This window comes from Myxine glutinosa, chromosome 2, assembly GCF_964187855.1.
Source record: "Myxine glutinosa chromosome 2, kmMyxGlut1.1, whole genome shotgun sequence".
NCBI lineage: Eukaryota > Metazoa > Chordata > Myxini > Myxiniformes > Myxinidae > Myxine > Myxine glutinosa.
This window is the reverse complement of record NC_136262.1, coordinates 136,548,704-136,571,235: the sequence shown is the minus strand read 5'-3', so window position 1 is coordinate 136,571,235 and position 22,532 is coordinate 136,548,704. Positions and strand designations below refer to the sequence as shown.

The 22,532-nt window shown below is 48.7% G+C and overlaps 1 protein-coding gene across 1 annotated transcript in view; it reads right to left on the bottom strand.

Moving 5' to 3' along the window:
- LOC137421211 (potassium/sodium hyperpolarization-activated cyclic nucleotide-gated channel 4-like) overlaps positions 1–22,532 on the bottom strand; it is a 217,025-nt gene that overhangs the window by 33,678 nt on the left and 160,815 nt on the right. Inside the window, exon 7 of the mRNA XM_068107034.2 lies at positions 3,783–3,947. Coding sequence (XP_067963135.2) covers positions 3,783–3,947 — 165 coding nt within the window. The remainder of the gene's footprint in view (positions 1–3,782; positions 3,948–22,532) is intronic.

Genomic DNA, 22,532 nt, shown 5'->3' with positions numbered 1-22,532 from the left:
TGGCTCCGCAGTTGTGGGCCTGTACTTCCGCTGCTTGCTGCCTGGATCGATACACCATATGGACCGCAATTTTTGTGGCCGCCCACAATGGACCGCAGTTCTTTTGCGGTCAAGCACCACCCGTGGATGGACCTCTGGGTCAACGTGGCACCTATGCCATACAGGTGAACCACTTTTAGTTGGCCCCCCTGACGGCCACAATTCAGAAATGGACGCGGTTGGTGCCTTTCTTTATTTCTAAAGAAGTCAGAAGGCCAAGTGCACTCCATGAAGGCAAGACCAGCGGCAGAACATCGGCCGGCTGCGACACCACCGGTGACCATGGACACTTAATTGTGCATTTTTATGAACACTTTATTGGTGCACCAGATGGTGCTGACTGTGCGTAATGGGGTGGTGCTTTTGGTGCTTGGACGGGGTGCTCTGCACATTATTAAAGGCCGTAGGGCCACAGGGCACTCGTGGGTTGGTGTATCGATGCTGGCATGCGTGCTCTCCCTATGCATAACATCTGCATGTGTTCCTCAAAGAACAGGTCCTGGATCGTAGTGTAAATATCAGTGTTGTATAAATAATGCTCCCTACCAGCTGTATGTTTAGTTTGAGGATGCTTTCCGCGATTCGGTTATCCTGTGGGTGTGTTTCTGTTAGGAGAAGGGTGCAACGTCGCAGGGGGACATATTTACTCATTTGTGAGCATCTGCAAAACTGTCGCACTCAGGGTTGAGTTAATAGTAGAGGGAACTACATCTGAGTGCCACACTAAAGTAGGTAAAAATTTCTCGGGTCGGGAGGCCCGAGGTAGAGAAGGGTGCAGTGTTGCGGATATGGGATTTGCATCCATCCATATCCGCTTGTAAATATTCCCCTATTTCCTCAATACTTCCCAACTATCCCCAATCCCCCATTCCCTAGTCCCATTTTCTGTAAACAACACTCTGTAGACCCGACCTCCCCCTATTTCCCCCATTAAATGTCGTGCCCAGGTTCACCGCATCTCATGTAAGACAACTATAGGACATCTTGCTAGTTATTCTTAGTCTATGTCAGTTAAGGACTCGTTTCCATTAATTCTGACCCTTCGTTGCACCAGAATGTGATTGTATGGCACCGTTAGGAAGTTTAGGACCTCCCAATACCTCCCCGCAGCTCTTCCTCACAGTTCAACAACAACAACAACAACAACAACAACGAGCGCAGGAAGTGCGCGTCCTCACTCCGGCTTGGTTGGTAGGGGGTGTTGGGAGGGCACCAGGCCTTCCCAACGAGCCGCCATCAAACATGTGCTCGACGGGGTTACCAAATAGGGGCTCCCTGTCAGCTCCTCGTCAAGGGCTTAGCCCGGTAACCCCCGCACCCAATGGAAGCGGCGGACCGGCCCCAGTGGGGCGGAACCAACCAGCCGAGGGCGTGTCACTCCCCGCTGAGCATGTGCGGTGAGAGGGGGGTGACGTCAGATGCGCGCTGAGCTTGAAGCAAGAAAGACGTCCCCTCCGAGCGCTGTGAGACCTCCCCGCATCTTCTGGACTGTGCTTTATCCTGTCCCCGAGCCAAGGTGCACCTTGTGCTATCGACCTACCTGTCCCTTCCTGCCATCAATCCCTGTGTAAGTCTGCCTTGTTCCGTTTGTCTGTGGTCTGTCTGGGATAAGATAAGACGGTAATTAAGTGCCCATCTCTTCTGTGTCTTTACCTCACTGCCTTGTAATCTACCCCTTTTCTCCACCACTGTAATTATACCCTCCTCCGGAGGTCTTGAGAACTGTACCCCTTGCGTCGTTTCCTCTTTCCCAGTCGTCGTGTCCTTTCTATCATTGATTTGGCATAGCGCGATTTGGCCAACGTCTGGGTGAATCGGGTGAGTTGGGGAAGAATCGGGGGAACTGTTCGGTCGCGGTAATACCAACCGCTCGGTAAATAACATCTTTAACCGCGTCCGCAACAATATTATATGATATGAGTCCATTCTCCATTATATGATATCAGTCCATTGTCTATTATATGATATGAGTCCATTGTACATTATATGATATTAGTCCATTCTCTATTATATGGTATTAGTCCATTCTCTATTATATGATATTAGTCCATTGTATATTTTATGATATGAGTCCATTCTCCATTATATGATATCAGTCCATTGTATATGATATGAGTCCATTGTCTATTATATGATATGAGTCCATTCTCTGTTATATGATATGAGTCCATTCTCTATTACATGATATTAGTCCATTCTCCATTATATGATATTAGTCCATTGTATATTATATGATATTGGTCCATTCTCTATAATTATAATATGAGTCCATTGTCTATTATATGATATGAGTCCATTCTCTATTATATGATATGAGTCCATTCTCTATTACATGATGTTAGTCCATTCTCCATTATATGATATTAGTCGATTGTATATTATATGATATGAGTCCATTCTCTATTACATGATATTAGTCCATTCTCTATTATATGATATGAGTCCATTCTCTATTACATGATATGAGTCCATTGTATATTATATGATGTGAGTCCATTCTCTATTACATGATATTAGTCCATTCTCTATTATATGATATTAGTCCATTCTCTATTATATGATATGAGTCCATTCTCTATTATATGGTATTAGTCCATTCTCCATTATATGATATTAGTCCATTGTATATTATATGATATTAGTCCATTCTCTATTATATGATATTAGTCCATTCTCCATTATATGATATTAGTCCATTGTATATTATATGATATTAGTCCATTGTCTATTATATAATATTAGTCCATTCTCCATTATATGATATTAGTCCATTGTATATTATATGATATTTATCCCTGGTGTTGGGCTAGCGGCTAGGGTGCCGGCTTTAGGATCCTAGGATCCTGGGTTCGAATCCCGGTCAATCGCTGATTTAACGCCAGGGGGGTTGACTCAGCCTGATCATCCTTCCGAGGTCGGCAATTTGAGTACCAGTTCACTGGTAATTCCCTGCTTGTCGTTAAAGGCGGCAAAAAGGGTTGGCGTCAGGAAGGGCATCCGGCCGTAAAACATTGCTTCAAAAAGGGGACCGAAAAAACAACAACAACCACAGTTCCCGAAAAAGGCCAACCCCCGCTTGCGGGGAAAAATGGCCTCTAAAGGTGGTTTTTTTTTTTTTTGTATATTATATGATATTAGTCCATTGTATATTATATGATATTAGTCCATTCTCCATTATATGACATTAGTCCATTGTATATTATATGATATTAGTCCATTCTCCATTATATGATATTAGTCCATTGTCTATTATATGATATTAGTCCATTGTATATTATATGATATTAGTCCATTGTATATTATATGATATTAATTAGTCCATTGTATATTATATGATATTAGTCCATTGTATATGATATGAGTCCATTGTATATTATATTATATGAGTCCATTGTCTATTGTATGATCACAGAATCACTGAAGTTATTGAAATTAGTTTGTCTCTGAAATTAGATTTTGAGAAAGGATGGATGTCCGACTCCCAAATCCAGCAGGATGCATCAGCTATTCCAATCATGTATTGAACACACTTACAATCCTCTCCACCGTTGAATATGTCTGTGTGCATACCTGATGCTTCCCTAGGTATGCAGAACACTCTGTGAACCCTTACAAATTACAAACACCTCATTTGGTGAGTATGAAGCAAACGTTTGGGTCATTTTTCGCCCACTGATTGTACAATTCATGCGCGAGAAGATTGTACATCATGAACCAGGGCCAAACATCGATGCACAGCTCACCTATACGGTTGAGACGATCCACAGCGACCTGTTCGAAGGCATGACGCATCATGGGGTATTCCTCCAGTACTTCATTAAAGTTCTCCACAGAGAGTGAGTAGAGTCGGCAGTAAGTGTCGGCCCGAACACTCGCCGTGCGACGACCACGTGTCAGCAGGCAGATTTCTACAGACAAGGTACATGTCAGGTGTGTGCTACTCAAATATATCAATCACCAACAGGGTGAGTGTCAAAAGTTGGAAACAAAAAAACATGCTGCACTCACAAGGTGAGTATTACCGTGCACATTGCTGTATGAGACAGTTATGCTGGACAAGGTGAGTATATTTATCTATTGAACAGTGCACCTTGCTGTATGAGACAGTTATGCTGGACAAGGTGAGTATATTATCTATTGAACTGTGCACCTTTCTGTATGAGACAGTTATGCTGGACAAGGTGAGTATATTGTCGTGCGACTCCGGTTAACACCAGAAGGTCGCGGATAGGCCTAAACGGTTTTATTGGAGGCGACGACTGTAATGAAATTGTGTCAAAGTTGAACCCAGGTGTTATGCTGTCTCCAACCACTGAGAGGCTTCTATAAGAATGCAGACGAACATCGCTCCGAGGACATTCCTGTGACATTTATTCGGTGTGATAGTGTATACTCGAATGGTGCGTATATCTGGACGTTCCAGGCTTGCTTGCACTAATTGCTAATTGATTGCTACTTCCATGATTACGGAATACTGATACAAAGCCTGATGATTTCTTACAGGTGTTGCAAGAGATCGAAACTGAATTAAACCTACTATTGGGAAAATGTTGTAGATCTTGATTTCTTACAACAATTAATTCAGTTTCCTCTCTTCGTCCCGAACGAGTACGACATGGCTCATAAGCTGATCCAAGTTCCAGTCTTCGGCGCGGACCCCCAGGTGACGGATGCTCACACATTGGCTGAAGATCTTGGCCAATCAATTCAATTCCCAGGAGGAAATCACTACTGACACGAAGCTCGCAGTGCTGCAATCCAAGGTGCACCATACTGTGTATATGTCCATTGAACAGTGTGCGACGTACGATGCTGCTGTGGCCGAGCTGAAACGTATCTACATTAAAAAGCGAAGCGTGGTCTACTCCAGACATTTGCTCGCATCTCGTCGACAACAGCCCACGGAGACCTTAGACCAATTTGCTCAAGACCTCCGACGACTACTGAAGGACAGTACCCCATGCGGTACGCACCCATGAACAAGTCTGTGATGACCTTGTCCGCGATGCTTTTGTCTCAGGTTTAAGATCACCGGTCGTCAGACAAAGACTACTTGAAGAACCCGACTTGACCCTAGACTAGACGAAGCCCTTCGGTTATCTCACGTGTACACCGAAGCGCAGGAACAATCCGACGCGTATGAATGCCCATACGTCACTGCGGGGATATCCCGACAGACACGACCGGAGAGAGCTACTGCCGAGCTCGAGGATGCAGCACCTGCACCTCCGCCAGAATCGGGGACAACGGACACTCTCGAGGATCCCGATCCGGGTTTGACGGCGGCAGCTGCTGCTGGACCCAAGCCAGGAAGTAACGTTAAGTGCTATATCTGCGGGAACCGGAACCATCTCAGGTCAGTTTATCCGGCTAAGGAAGCGGTGTCATTTGTGTGCAAAGACGGGTCACTTTGCAAAAGTTTGTCGAGTGTCGCGGGGCCGGCGAGCGAGCTCGACGCTGAATGTGCTTATCTCCGCGCCCGCAGTACGAACGGCGCCCGGCGCGCCTCACCCGACCTTGATTGGGATCGCCCCTCTCCGTGGGCCCCGAGCTGAGAACTCGACCTTGATGAGACTCGCCGCGCTGACTAAACAATTCGCTCAATCACTTCGGTACATGGTGTGGAAGTGTAACTCAGTGTAACTTATTGGTTGGAACTGGTAACGAATCAAGGTACGAGCAGGTGGTCGTAAGAATGTCAAGAATGCATCTCGCCCTGTCGAAGCTGGGAGTCCTGTTGTGTAGCTTTAGCACGACCCCGGGCTAACACACATTCCCAAGCCCGTACTATTGTCTTTCATATGGATGCAAAGAGGATGAAGCAAATTCCCAGCAGGGAGGAGAGCGAGCTGGTGCCAGGGAGGCGACTGAGTAAGCAGCGGAGAAGGGATTACGATTTCAGCGCACAGAGGATTAAATGAAGTGTGCCGATATAAACAGAAGGGACTTTGAGCCAAGAGAACACTCATCCTCAGAAGCCCTGCCCGACGGAATGAACGCGTACCACGAGTTCGGCGCTGCAGCCGAACAAGAAGGACTATGCGGATAGAGTTACCTGATCCATTGAGTTAACGGTAGTTATTACTATTTGAAACTAGTTAATAAAGTTGTGATCTTTTGTAAAACCTGTTTCCGACCATTGGCGTCTTGAGTCTCACCCACCACTTCCCTGACAATGGCACGACCGTCCTTGACAGGAATTCTTCCGACGCCCAGCCAACTTCCGGGATTGGCCACCCGATCGGCGAACGCTGGCTTCTAAACTCCGCCCGTGGCACGAGCGCCCTCCGAAGGCGGCACGATCGACCTACAATCTACTTTGACTACACGAAAGGCGAACGCTGGCTTCGAAATTCCACGCGTGGCACAAGCGCCCTCTGGAGGCGGCACGATCGACCTACGATCTACTTTGACTTCACGAAAGCTGGGATCCTCACGCGTGGCACGAGCGCCCTCTGGAGGCGGCATAACTGGCCTACATGCAATTTCAACGGCACAAAAGACATTAGCTGGCGTCGGATCCACACGCGAGGCTCGAGCGCCTCGGCTCGATGATTCAACATCTACAGGGCCACCTGGCCTGTCCCGCGCAATTATCCCACTCATGATTGAAGGAATTTTTGCAAATGCTTTAATTGACATGGGATCCACTGATAGTTATGTTGATTTTCGACTTGTACAGAAACATGGATGGCCGATTCTTGGGACAAGACGCAGAATCTTCATGGCTTCTCAAGGGCTATGGCTTAGCACCAAGGGGGGATGTCGACTGAAGCTTGTAATTAAGGGTCGAATGTTTCCGGATGTGCATTTAATGGTCTTACCAGCATTATGTGCAGACGTTTTGTTCGGACATGATTTTCTCCAGCGACATGGGCGCTTGAAAATGGAATTTGGAGGTACTGATACTCTTGCTGTGTGTGCTCTTGCAGGGATGGAAATTGAGCCACTGTCGCTGTTTCCCAATATGACCACAGACTGTACACCTGTTGCGGTTAAATCGCGACGCTACTCACGGGCTGACACGCAATTCATTGCGGAAGAGACTGCGCAGCTACTAAAGGAAGGTATCATAGAACCTAGTCGGTCGCCTTGGCGGGCCCAAGTTCTGGTGGTACGAACCGAATCACATCGCAAACGCATGGTAATCGACTATTCGCAGACGATTAATCGGTTTACCCAATTGGATGCCTACCCACTCCCGGGAATGGACTCCCTGGTTCGACAGGTGGCACAGTACTCGGTCGAAAGCACTCTCGATCTACGTAGTGCATATCATCAGATCCCCATCTCTGCAGAAGATCGCATCTATACTGCGTTTGAATCAGGCAAGAGGTTGTACCAGTTCACCCGGCTACCTTTCGGGGTCACGAATGCGGTTCATGTTTTCAAAGGGCGATGGACGACCTCATCGCGAAGGAGAACTTAACCGATGTCTTTGTCTATCTGGATAATCTCACGGTTTGCGGGTATGACAAAGACCATCATGATGCTAATCTGAAGCGCTTCCTCAAGGTCGCGCACAGGTATCGCTTGACTATGAATGAGGCTAAATGTCGCTACTCTGCTCGCACGATAGATCTCCTGGGGTACACCGTGACCCATGGCTCTGTCGTTCCGGACAAGGAGCGACTGCGACCCTTGCTCGACATGGCTCCACCCTGCGATCGTGCTTCATTGAAGCGTGCTCTCGGGCTGTTTGCTCATTATTCCAAGTGGGTTCAAAAAATTTTCGTGAAGCTCCGCCCCCTTGTGGATTGCGATGCGTTCCCCATGAGTCTCGCTGCCAAGGCCGCTTTTCATGGCCTTAAGTCCGACTTTGCTGACGCCGGTGTCGACGATTGACGAAAATAAATCCTTTGTTTTGGAAAGCGACGCATCGGATCATGCGATAGCTGCGACACTCTTTCAGGGGGGGGGGGGGGGGGTTGCCCTGTGGCCTTCTTTTCAAGGACTCTCTCCTCCGCGGAACGGAGACATCTGTCTGTCAAAAAGGAGGCATATGCCATCGTCGAGTCGATTAGGGGTTGGCATCCCTATTTGCTCGGACGATGTTTCCAAATTATCACAGATCAGCAAAGCGTTGCATTTATGTATGACACTCAGCATGCTCAACGTATTAAGAATGAGAAAATCACTCGCTGGCGGATCGAGCTCGCCGATCTCTACACAATCAAATATCGCCCAGGGCGGGATAACCTTGTTGCCGATGCTTTATCGCGGCTGGGGATGTGTGCGAGCCTCACCTCTTTTGAGGACCTGCGCGTTCTTCATGACACCTTGTGCCATCCCGGCGTGACGCGTTTCGCTCATTACGTGCACAGTCGTAACTTGCCCTATTCCGTTGAGGATATTCGTCAGCTCTGTTGCACTTGTTCCGTATGCGCTGAACTCAAACCTCGCTTCTACAATGCTCCTATGGGAACACTGGTCCAAGCCACGAGGCAGTGGGAGAGATTGGCTATGGATTTCAAAGGACCACTGCCGGCGTCACCGGCTTCGAGTAATTCTCGTTATCTACTCATGATCGTTGATGAGTTCTGTCGATTCCCTTTTGCTTTCCCGTGTGGAGATATGTCTGCTGCTACGGTTATCCAGTGCCTGCAGAACTTGTTTTCTATGTTTGGGAATCCGGCCTATGTGCATACCGATTGAGGCACGGTGTTCTTGTCCCAAGATGTGAGGAACTTCTTGCTCCAGCATAATGTCGCTTCTAGCTATACTACTCCGTATAGGCCACAGGTGAATAGACAGGTCGAACGCTTTAATGGCATTATGTGGAGGGCTGTTACTCTGAGTCTTAAGTCCCGCGGCCGAGGACTAGACGAATGGGCTTGGTCACTACCCGGGGCATTAAACTCGATCAGGACTTTATTGTGTACTGCTACCAACCAAACTCCCCACGAACGGATGTTTCGTTACCCGAGGTGTTCGGGTAGTACCTGACCTTTACCGGGTTGGCTTGTTGAGCCGGGACCGGCTTTTCTCAAACGTGCAGTTCGCATGAGTAAATATGACCCACTGGTGGATAAGGTGCAGGTTCTCCAAGCTAACCCCGAGCATGCTCGTGTGTTGTTGCCCAATGGACGCAAGTCGACGGTCTCAGTACGCCACCTGGCCCCATGCGGGGAAGTTGACGAACCAGCTTACGATTCCATTGATCCGCCCGTTGATGCGCCTATGGAGTATCTGCCGGCATCCTCACCGCTAAATGCACCCGATCCTGCTGGCCCTGTGGGGCCACCGCCGTCACCCGATTTAGGCGGCTACTCTGATGCAGGGGACTCCGGTCTTGGGGATGTAGTACCCGTTAGTTACCGGACCCGCGCCGGGAGAGAGATTCGCCGCCCCGACCGCTATGGTTGCGACTGACTGACATGGACTGGCAACTGCTGCTCACTGATATTACTCTGCTACTATGTGCTGCTAGCTTGTTTCTGCCTTAGTGGAAGTGTAGTTTTAACGGTGGGGAGAATGTAATGAAATTGTGTCTAAGTTGAACCCAGGTGTTATGCTGTCTCCAACCACTGAGAGGCTTCTATAAGAACGCGGACGAACATCGCTCCGAGACATTCCTGTGACATTTATTCGGTGTGATAGTGTATACTCGAATGGTGCGTATATCTAGATGTTCCAGGCTTGCTTGCACTAATTGCTAATTGATTGCTACTTCCATGATTACGGAATACTGATACAAAGCCTGATGATTTCTTACAGGTGTTGCAAGAGATCGAAACTGAATTAAACCTACTATTGGGAAAATGTTGTAGATCTTGATTTCTTACAACAATTAATTCAGTTTCCTCTCTTCGTCCCGAACGAGTACGACATGGCTCATAAGCTGATCCAAGTTCCAGTCTTCGGCGCGGACCCCCAGGCGACGGATGCTCACACATTGGCTGAAGATCTTGGCCAATCAATTCAATTCCCAGGAGGAAATCACTACTGACACGAAGCTCGCAGTGCTGCAATCCAAGGTGCACCATACTGTGTATATGTCCATTGAACAGTGTGCGACGTACGATGCTGCTGTGGCCGAGCTGAAACGTATCTACATTAAAAAGCGAAGCGTGGTCTACTCCAGACATTTGCTCGCATCTCGTCGACAACAGCCCACGGAGACCTGAGACCAATTTGCTCAAGACCTCCGACGACTACTGAAGGACAGTACCCCATGCGGTACGCACCCATGAACAAGTCTGTGATGACCTTGTCCGCGATGCTTTTGTCTCAGGTTTAAGATCACCGGTCGTCAGACAAAGACTACTTGAAGAACCCGACTTGACCCTAGACTAGACGAAGCCCTTCGGTTATCTCACGTGTACACCGAAGCGCAGGAACAATCCGACGCGTATGAATGCCCATACGTCACTGCGGGGATATCCCGACAGACACGACCGGAGAGAGCTACTGCCGAGCTCGAGGATGCAGCACCTGCACCTCCGCCAGAATCGGGGACAACGGACACTCTCGAGGATCCCGATCCGGGTTTGACGGCGGCAGCTGCTGCTGGACCCAAGCCAGGAAGTAACGTTAAGTGCTATATCTGCGGGAACCGGAACCATCTCAGGTCAGTTTATCCGGCTAAGGAAGCGGTGTCATTTGTGTGCAAAGACGGGTCACTTTGCAAAAGTTTGTCGAGTGTCGCGGGGCCGGCGAGCGAGCTCGACGCTGAATGTGCTTATCTCCGCGCCCGCAGTACGAACGGCGCCCGGCGCGCCTCGCCCGACCTTGATTGGGATCGCCCCTCTCCGTGGGCCCCGAGCTGAGAGCTCGACCTTGATGAGACTCGCCGCGCTGACTAAACAATTCGCTCAATCACTTCGGTACATGGTGTGGAAGTGTAACTCAGTGTAACTTATTGGTTGGAACTGGTAACGAATCAAGGTACGAGCAGGTGGTCGTAAGAATGTGAAGAATGCATCTCGCCCTGTCGAAGCTGGGAGTCCTGTTGTGTAGCTTTAGCACGACCCCGGGCTAACACACATTCCCAAGCCCGTACTATTGTCTTTCATATGGATGCAAAGAGGATGAAGCAAATTCCCAGCAGGGAGGAGAGCGAGCTGGTGCCAGGGAGGCGACTGAGTAAGCAGCGGAGAAGGGATTACGATTTCAGCGCACAGAGGATTAAATGAAGTGTGCCGATATAAACAGAAGGGACTTTGAGCCAAGAGAACACTCATCCTCAGAAGCCCTGCCCGACGGAATGAACGCGTACCACGAGTTCGGCGCTGCAGCCGAACAAGAAGGACTATGCGGATAGAGTTACCTGATCCATTGAGTTAACGGTAGTTATTACTATTTGAAACTAGTTAATAAAGTTGTGATCTTTTGTAAAACCTGTTTCCGACCATTGGCTCTTGAGTCTCACCCACCACTTCCCTGACAATGGCACGACCGTCCTTGACAGGAATTCTTCCGACGCCCAGCCAACTTCCGGGATTGGCCACCCGATCGGCGAACGCTGGCTTCTAAACTCCGCCCGTGGCACGAGCGCCCTCCGAAGGCAGCACGATCGACCTACAATCTACTTTGACTACACGAAAGGCGAACGCTGGCTTCGAAATTCCACGCGTGGCACAAGCGCCCTCTGGAGGCGGCACGATCGACCTACGATCTACTTTGACTTCACGAAAGCTGGGATCCTCACGCGTGGCACGAGCGCCCTCTGGAGGCGGCATAACTGGCCTACATGCAATTTCAACGGCACAAAAGACATTAGCTGGCGTCGGATCCACACGCGAGGCTCGAGCGCCTCCGCTCGATGATTCAACATCTACAGGGCCACCTGGCCTGTCCCGCGCAATTATCCCACTCATGATTGAAGGAATTTTTGCAAATGCTTTAATTGACATGGGATCCACTGATAGTTATGTTGATTTTCGACTTGTACAGAAACATGGATGGCCGATTCTTGGGACAAGACGCAGAATCTTCATGGCTTCTCAAGGGCTATGGCTTAGCACCAAGGGGGGATGTCGACTGAAGCTTGTAATTAAGGGTCGAATGTTTCCGGATGTGCATTTAATGGTCTTACCAGCATTATGTGCAGACGTTTTGTTCGGACATGATTTTCTCCAGCGACATGGGCGCTTGAAAATGGAATTTGGAGGTACTGATACTCTTGCTGTGTGTGCTCTTGCAGGGATGGAAATTGAGCCACTGTCGCTGTTTCCCAATATGACCACAGACTGTACACCTGTTGCGGTTAAATCGCGACGCTACTCACGGGCTGACACGCAATTCATTGCGGAAGAGACTGCGCAGCTACTAAAGGAAGGTATCATAGAACCTAGTCGGTCGCCTTGGCGGGCCCAAGTTCTGGTGGTACGAACCGAATCACATCGCAAACGCATGGTAATCGACTATTCGCAGACGATTAATCGGTTTACCCAATTGGATGCCTACCCACTCCCGGGAATGGACTCCCTGGTTCGACAGGTGGCACAGTACTCGGTCGAAAGCACTCTCGATCTACGTAGTGCATATCATCAGATCCCCATCTCTGCAGAAGATCGCATCTATACTGCGTTTGAATCAGGCAAGAGGTTGTACCAGTTCACCCGGCTACCTTTCGGGGTCACGAATGCGGTTCATCTATCTATAATTCCAGTAATCTCTGTTTGTACGTTTGTACGTTTGTCTGTGACCGCTGTTTCTCGACAACCACGGGTCCGATATACTTTTAACTTGCCAGGTATATTGCTGGGGACCCGAGGATGTGCCTTTTCAAGGTTTCATATTAATCGGACAATTACTTACCGAGCTATGTCCAAAAAACGATTCAACCAATCAGAGAGCAGCGAACTATCGCGTGTGCCGAACGTGGCGGACACACTCTGCCTCGGATGGCACATTTGAGAGCGTATTCATTTATTTCACGTTTGCAAACTATGTTGGCGTTAAACTATGTTTTAAAACTAATAAAAACGAATTTGCGATTCATTCGCTTTCCTGCGCGTTTGTGCACGCGATGGCGATTTCTTTACCAAACTCCGGAAGCCGTTCGCTTTGGACCAAACCATTTCATGTAAATAGAGGGGGGGGGATATAATTTTAGATATAGATATAGTACGGGCAATGCCCTAGTGTTTTCAAAGGGCGATGGACGACCTCATCGCGAAGGAGAACTTAACCGATGTCTTTGTCTATCTGGATAATCTCACGGTTTGCGGGTATGACAAAGACCATCATGATGCTAATCTGAAGCGCTTCCTCAAGGTCGCGCACAGGTATCGCTTGACTATGAATGAGGCTAAATGTCGCTACTCTGCTCGCACGATAGATCTCCTGGGGTACACCGTGACCCATGGCTCTGTCGTTCCGGACAAGGAGCGACTGCGACCCTTGCTCGACATGGCTCCACCCTGCGATCGTGCTTCATTGAAGCGTGCTCTCGGGCTGTTTGCTCATTATTCCAAGTGGGTTCAAAAAAATTTCGTGAAGCTCCGCCCCCTTGTGGATTGCGATGCGTTCCCCATGAGTCTCGCTGCCAAGGCCGCTTTTCATGGCCTTAAGTCCGACTTTGCTGACGCCGGTGTCGACGATTGACGAAAATAAATCCTTTGTTTTGGAAAGCGACGCATCGGATCATGCGATAGCTGCGACACTCTTTCAGGGGGGGGGGGGGGGGGGGGTTGCCCTGTGGCCTTCTTTTCAAGGACTCTCTCCTCCGCGGAACGGAGACATCTGTCTGTCAAAAAGGAGGCATATGCCATCGTCGAGTCGATTAGGGGTTGGCATCCCTATTTGCTCGGACGATGTTTCCAAATTATCACAGATCAGCAAAGCGTTGCATTTATGTATGACACTCAGCATGCTCAACGTATTAAGAATGAGAAAATCACTCGCTGGTGGATCGAGCTCGCCGATTTCTGCTACACAATCAAATATCGCCCAGGGCGGGATAACCTTGTTGCCGATGCTTTATCGCGGCTGGGGATGTGTGCGAGCCTCACCTCTTTTGAGGACCTGCGCGTTCTTCATGACACCTTGTGCCATCCCGGCGTGACGCGTTTCACTCATTACGTGCACAGTCGTAACTTGCCCTATTCCGTTGAGGATATTCGTCAGCTCTGTTGCACTTGTTCCGTATGCGCTGAACTCAAACCTCGCTTCTACAATGCTCCTATGGGAACACTGGTCCAAGCCACGAGGCAGTGGGAGAGATTGGCTATGGATTTCAAAGGACCACTGCCGGCGTCACCGGCTTCGAGTAATTCTCGTTATCTACTCATGATCGTTGATGAGTTCTGTCGATTCCCTTTTGCTTTCCCGTGTGGAGATATGTCTGCTGCTACGGTTATCCAGTGCCTGCAGAACTTGTTTTCTATGTTTGGGAATCCGGCCTATGTGCATACCGATTGAGGCACAGTGTTCTTGTCCCAAGATGTGAGGAACTTCTTGCTCCAGCATAATGTCGCTTCTAGCTATACTAGTCCGTATAGGCCACAGGTGAATAGACAGGTCGAACGCTTTAATGGCATTATGTGGAGGGCTGTTACTCTGAGTCTTAAGTCCCGCGGCCGAGGACTAGACAAATGGGCTTGGTCACTACCCGGGGCATTAAACTCGATCAGGACTTTATTGTGTACTGCTACCAACCAAACTCCCCACGAACGGATGTTTCGTTACCCGAGGTGTTCGGGTAGTACCTGACCTTTACCGGGTTGGCTTGTTGAGCCGGGACCGGCTTTTCTCAAACGTGCAGTTCGCATGAGTAAATATGACCCGCTGGTGGATAAGGTACAGGTTCTCCAAGCTAACCCCGAGCATGCTCGTGTGTTGTTGCCCAATGGACGCAAGTCGACGGTCTCAGTACGCCACCTGGCCCCATGCGGGGAAGTTGACGAACCAGCTTACGATTCCATTGATCCGCCCGTTGATGCGCCTATGGAGTATCTGCCGGCATCCTCACCGCTAAATGCACCCGATCCTGCTGGCCCTGTGGGCCACCGCCGTCACCCGATTTAGGCGGCTACTCTGATGCAGGGGACTCCGGTCTTGGGGATGTAGTACCCGTTAGTTACCGGACCCGCGCCGGGAGAGAGATTCGCCGCCCCGACCGCTATGGTTGCGACTGACTGACATGGACTGGCAACTGCTGCTCACTGATATTACTCTGCTACTATGTGCTGCTAGCTTGTTTCTGCCTTAGTGGAAGTGTAGTTTTAACGGTGGGGAGAATGTAATGAAATTGTGTCTAAGTTGAACCCAGGTGTTATGCTGTCTCCAACCACTGAGAGGCTTCTATAAGAACGCGGACGAACATCGCTCCGAGACATTCCTGTGACATTTATTCGGTGTGATAGTGTATACTCGAATGGTGCATATATCTAGATGTTCCAGGCTTGCTTGCACTAATTGCTAATTGATTGCTGCTTCCATGATTACGGAATACTGATACAAAGCCTGATGATTTCTTCCAGGTGTTGCCAGAGATCGAAACTGAATTAAACCTACTATTGGGACAATGTTGTAGATCTTGATTTCTTACAACAACGACCAAACACGGATTCGGCTATAAAACGCGGAGGAAGAAGGAAAATGGAAGGCTGCAGTAAAAGCTCTTACCTTGGTGAAACGACGGCAGCTTCGATCCTGCAGGGAAATTAATTCAAACGAACGACCAAAGTAAAATGTACAAAAATAGAGATTTATTCCACGGAACCCGATACAAAGAACGCGACGGTAATAAAATAAACGAAATCTGGATCCCACGCACCAGACCTCAAATACAAACGAGGGACAATAATCACCAAAAGAAAAACGTTCGTTATGTTTGGGGGAAATGGGTAATGGCCTTATCTGGTCCTGTCGTCTTGTCTTTGGCTGCCGTCCAACACGGCTCCATTCGGCCCCGATGCACCCACGAGGTCCCTCACTCCAGCACCACAGCACTGAGCACCGCTCCAAGCACAAGCACCACTCCAAGCACCATGAGGTCCCACAGCACGAAAAGCACCGCGCGTCCAACGCAGGCTAGCGGCTCCAAGCGAGGTCGATCTTCACACACGATCGGCTTGCCACGTCCCAGTCAGCTCTCCCGAAGCAAACGTGCAAGAAGCAAGCGAACTCCACTCGGGCTATGACTCAACTCAACTCGGGCTGCGCAAGACGAAGCGCCGGACGTCCAAACGGGCTAACCGCGCAAACAAGAGCATGAACAGCAAGAGCCGCAAGAGCCGCCAGACTGCAAGCAAGCACTGCCAGACGCAAGAGGACCAGAGAGAAAATGGTGTTCGGCGCTCCCTTAAATAACTTTCCTGCGGTGGTGATGTCAGCCCTGGCGCGCCACCCAATCAGTGCCCTCCACTGACTCGCCGGCTGGAGGTCCGCGCCTACCGCGCTGCCCCAACACTCGTTCCCTGTTCCGTGGTCATAGCGCGTGACAGTCGATGTGGTTAGGCCTGTCGGAGGTGTAAGTGGTGGTGGCCATCATCAGCGGTGTCCTGGCCTGGTTTCCTTGCCTGTTCGTCTTTCAAAGTCATGTCAGGGAAGGGAATTATTTAGTGTTGTAATAAAGATCCCACCGAAGTGTCTACAGGTGTGCATTGCCAAAAGGGACAAAGGTTTAGCTACCAGGTGTGACACACAGGGGCGCTACTCTTTAATCCCTACGCTACTTATCACTCGAACATCCTGGTATGCTCACAGGTATACTCTTAACCGACAAAACGCCTACACATGAAACTTATTACAAGGTAGATTCCTTACCGCGACAAGCGAAGCACGCCACCTATTCAGATCTAGCTGGATCTACATATCACTACCCCACCCGACATAACAATATTATCTATTGAACCGTGCACCTTGCTGTATGAGGCAGTTATGCTGGACAAGGTGAGTATATTATCTATTGAACTGTGCACCTTGCTGAATGAGACAGTTATGCTGGACAAGGTGAGTATTTTATCTATTGAACTGTGCACCTTGCTGTATGAGACAGTTATGCTGGACAAGGTGAGTATATTATCTATTGAACTGTGCACCTTGCTGTATGAGACAGTTATGCTGGACAAGGTGAGTATTACCATGCACCTTGCTGTATGAGACAGTTATGCTGGACGAGGTGAGTATATTATCTATTGAACAGTGCACCTTGCTGTATGAGACAGTTATGCTGGACAAGGTGAGTATAATATCTATTGAACTGTGCACCTTGCTGTATTAGACATTTATGCTGGACAAGGTGAGTATATTATCTATTGAACTGTGCACCTTGCTGGATGAGACAGTTATGCTGGACAAGGTGAGTATTACCGTGCACCTTGCTGTATGAGACAGTTATGCTGGACGAGGTGAGTATATTATCTATTGAACAGTGCACCTTGCTGTATGAGACAGTTATGCTGGACAAGGTGAGTATATTATCTATTGAACTGTGCACCTTGCTGTATGAGACAGTTATGCTGGACAAGGTGAGTATATTATCCACTTAACTGTGCACCTTGCTGCATGAGACAGTTATGCTGGACAAGGTGAGTATATTATTATTGAACCGTGCACCTTGCTGTATGAGACAGTTATGCTGGACGAGGTGAGTATTACGGTGCACCTTGCTGAATGAGACAGTTATGCTGGACAAGGTGAGTATATTATCTATTGAACTGTGCACCTTGCTGTATGAGACAGTTATGCTGGACAATGTGAGTATATTATCTATTGAACCATGCACCTTGCTGTATGAGACAGTTATGCTGGACAAGCTGAGTATATTATCGATTGAACTGTGCACCTTGCTGTATGAGACAGTTATGCTGGACAACGTGAGTATATTATCGATTGAACCGTGCACCTTGCTGTACGAGACAGTGATGCTGGACAAGGTGAGTATATTATCTATTGAACCGTGCACCTTGATGTATGAGACAGTTATGGTGGAGAAGGTGAGTATATTATCTATTGAACCGTGCACCTTGCTGTATGAGACAGTTATGCTGGAGAAGGTGAGTATATTATCTATTGAACTGTGCACCTTGCTGTATGAGACAGTTATGCTGGACAAGGTGAGTATATTATCTATTGAACCGTGCACCTTTTTTGCATACTGAATCGAGGCTCGTGAAAGAGCTAACATTAACTTCACAAACAAATCAACCAGACAAACAAAATATATAAAAAGAGGGAGCGGAAGACAAGATGGGGAGAGAAGGGGAAGCACACAAACACAACATTTGAGAGCAGGGAGATGTGTGGGAGGGAGAGGGCTTGGGGGGAGGAGGCGTGGGAAGGGGGGGGGGTGGGAGAAGTATAAAACACAAGGACACCAAGGACTTCCAGGACAGAAGTTGGTATTTCAAAAAAGTGGAATTGGGGTGAAATTAGCAGGGGTAGAAAAGATCAAGGTTTTTGATGGGGGAAGATAAGAGATGGTGGTGAACAGCTGTTTTAAAGACCTGGAGGGTGGAGTGGAATTGAAGAGAGTGAGGGAGTTTGTTCCAGAGGTGGGAGAAAAGAGGAACAAAGGAGTGAAGGTGAGCAGAGAGTCTTGATTTTGGCAGTTTAACCATAAGAGGGTTGCAGGCAGATCTTGTGCGACCTGTAGGAATATTTGCGGGACAGAGCCCAGAGAGAGCTGGGGGGGGGGGGGGCAAGGCCAGAGAGGAGTCGGTAGAAGACGGAAAGACCACCAACCTGCCTGCGATGAGTGAGTGAGAGGCCCTTGGAGTTAGCTTCATCGCGGGAGATTCCAATGATTCTGAATGCTTTGGTTTCAACAGCGTGAAGACGAGCTAGGTGTGAGGCAGGAGCACCAGCCCAGAGGGGAGAGCAGTATTCCATTGAGCTGCGGATGAAAGCCTTGTATGTGGTGAGGAGCTCAGGTGTGCCAAGGAAGGACTTCGCACGACGGAGGATGCCCAGTCGGCGACTGGCTTTGGAGGCCAGATTTGAAATGTGGTTTTCCCAGGAAAGATCATGGCAGATAGTGAGACCCAAAAGCTTGAGTGACAGAACTTCTTGGAGAGGATTATTCAGTAAGTGGATGGGAGGGTTGTCCAGTCGTACTTTTTGGAGAGACATCGTAAGAGTGTGAGATTTGTCAGGAATGAAAGACATGTTCCACTTTTTTGCCCAGTCTGTGATTTTGTCAAGGTCTGCAGAGAGTGAGGAGGCTGCAGACTGCCGATCTGAGGGATGAAGAATGGAGTGACAGACAGCAGAGTCATCAGCAAAGAGATAGAGAGGATTTTCAAGAGAGTCAGAGAGATCATTGATGAAGACCAGAAAAAGCACAGGGCCCAGAACACTGCCTTGGGGAACTCCAGCCTGAACAGGAAGAGGAGATGAGAGAAACCCATTCAGGGCCACACGTTGACTACGACTAGAGAGGAAGTCCGCCAGCCATGCGTGGAGATTTCCATGGATACCAAAAGAGGAGGGTTTGGTGAGCAGAGCGAGGTGCCAGACCATATCGAAGGCACGTGATATGTCAAGGGAGACAGCTCTAATTTCCTGTTTGGCATTGAGGACCTCCATCCATTGTTGAGAAAGCAGAAGCAGCATGTCCAGAGTAGAGTGACTAGGTCTGAAACCAAATTGATGATCAGAGATCAAGCCATTGGAGAAGAGGAAAGATTTCATATCTGAAGCATTGATGGATTCCATGACTTTGCTGATAATTGGGAGAAGGCTGATTGGTCTGTAGTTGCTGGGATCTGTTTTTGCACCTTTTTTGTGCAAAGCGGTGATGTTGGCAGATTTCCAAGCAGATGGCAGATGACCTTGAGCAAAAGAGAGGGTGAAGAGAACAGAGAGAGGGAGTGAAAGAGCGGAAGAACAGGATTTTAGGACCCATGGGCTGATACCGTCAGGTCCAGTTGCAGAATCAGAGTCGAGGGTTGACAGAAACTTTTCCACCTTGTCAGGAGGAAAGGACACAGAGTCCAGGAGCAGCTGGGTACGACTGGGTACGGTGGGTGCAGAGAGGGATGGGTTTGGGACACAAGATTTAGAGGCAAACACAGAGTTGAGGCATTCAGCTTTTTCACGTGCGGAGTCAGCCGTGTGGCCGTTTGAGGTGAGGGAGGGGATGGAGGGGGAACAAACACCAGAAACAGATTTGACCAGACGCCACCAGGATTTGGAAGAGGGAGACAGATAAGAGAGTTCGGTCCTGAGAACAGAGAGATATTGTTTCCTGGCTCTCCTGAGGGTGGACACACACTTGTTTCGGGCTTTGTGAAAGGAAATGAGATTTCCTTCCGTTGGATTTGCTTTCCAGGAGACGAAAGCAAGTTGTTTCTGGGCAATAGCCTCACCACAAGATTCCGTGTACCATGGACGGGAAGGAAGGGTATGACAACTGAAGACGAGATGTGATAAATCTGTGCATGAGAGAGAGCAATTTACTTTAGAAGAATTCCCAGGATGAGATGATGTCAGAGGCAGTAGAGATGGGAGACCAGTCCAGATGATTGATGGCTGCTTGAAGACCGTGCCAGTTGGCCTGAGTGAAATGCCAGACTCGTCGACGCTGAGGAGGCTCTCTGAGAATGGTCAGAGAGATGTCCACTTTAACAAGCACATGATCAGATGAGCCGATTGGAGCAGAAGAAGAGCAGCAGACATTTTCAGGGAAGTTAGTCATAACCAAGTCCAGAAGAGAAGATGCTCCGTTGACTGAGATCCGGGTCGGGAAATTGACAGATTGTGTCAGTCCCACTGAGTCACAGAAGTCCTTTGCTGAAGAGCCATGGCTGGTGAGAGAGGTACCCACACCCAGCCAACTGGCATGATGACAATTGAAATCACCACATATGAGGAAGAGATAGTTTGGGATGGGTAGATAGAAGTTGGTCCATATTATCAGACAGCGAGATGTAGATGGAGTCATCACTGTTTGGTGGACGGTACAACACACATATGAACAAAAGGTGGGAGCGAAGTGGAAGCCATAGCCAAAGGTATTCCTGGGGGTGAGGTGGAGAGAGGGCAGTGCAGGGCGAGTGAGGAAGAGAGTTTTTTTATAAAGATAGCAACCCCACCTCCAGGACGAGGCTCAGGTCTATCATACCGGAGGAGGGAGTAACCTGGGAGAGATACCAAGGAATCAGAGACATCATGAAGGAGGAACGTTTCTGTTAAGCAGATCACGTCTGGTTTGTCAGAAGCAACCTGTATGGAGAGATCAGTCAAGTTTGAGCGAAGGCCCCGGATGTTTGAGGTCCATACTGTTAAAGAAGAGGAAGGGGAAGCATCGGATACAGAACAGGGGGGGGGGGGGGGAGCGGTAGGGTAAGATGTGGAAGAGGAGGAAGAGGTAGGGAGAGCTGTTGAAGGTGTGTCAGAGATTTCAGAATAGCTTGGAGAAAGGGAAGAATGGGGCGGACAAAAGGTTTGATGGTGATTGGGTGAGGCGCAGTGAGGTGTTATTTGAGGAGGGGGAAGAGTGAGGCAGAAGGTTGAGGGAGATGAAGGTGAAAGTTGGAAGGGGGAAGAAGCGGGGAGGACGCTTTGAGGAGGAGGGGTGAGAGGGGAGTCTAGGAGGGGAGGAGCGAGGGAGAGTCTCGGAGGGGAGGGGTGTGGGGGCAGTTTAGGAGGGAAGGGGCAAGGGGGGAGATTTGAAAGGGAGGGGTGATGGGGGGGTTTTGGAGGGGAGGGGTGATGGGGAAGTTTTGGAGGGAAGGGGTGATGGGGAAGATTCGGAGGGAGGGACAAGGGGGAAGATTTGAAAGGGATGGGTGATGGGGAAGGTTTGGAGGGGAGGGGTAAGGGGGAATATTTGAAAGAGATGGGTGATGGGGAAGATTTGGAGGGGAGGGGCAAAGGGGTAGATTTGGAGGGGAGGGGTGATGGGGAAGTTTTGAAGGGGAGGGGTGATGGGGAAGTTTTGGAGGGAAGGGGTGATGGGGAAGTTTTGGAGGGAAGGGGTGATGGGGAAGATTTGGAGGGGAGGGGTGAGATTGTATTTTGAAAAGTGTACGATTAATGGGAAACGAAAATTTATTGCAAAATGAGTTTCTTGAGACCTTCGAGTCAAAAATACATTTGAGGACGCTGAAGGAGGGGTGGAGTGCTGGAGAGTTTAGGGAATGTATGAAAGAGGCACTGTAAGAGATGGATTTTTTTTTTGGAATGAATAGATTTGGTGAGCAAGTCGAAAGCATCCTTTTATAGAAGAAGAAGAAGAAAAAGGTGTTGTAGTATACGACAGAATACAGTTCTTCAGGGGTCAGTTTAAACATTTTTTAACAACGTGATCACGTGATCACGAACAACGTGGTCGAAGAACGAACGAACAAATAAGAACGAACAAACGGATAAGAACAGAGAAGAAAATATTATTATTATTTTTTTTTTTTGGAGTTGAGATTTTAAAACAAGGAAGTATGGGGAGAAAAGACCGGGTAAAACAGAGACCGAAAGTAATTGCAGCGCTATCGAAGAACCGCTGAGACAAAAACAAAGCCTCAAGCCAAGGTCGGACACGGTAGCCTACTACACTCGGCCTCAGAATACGCGACACGAACTAACCGACGATTCTGTACACA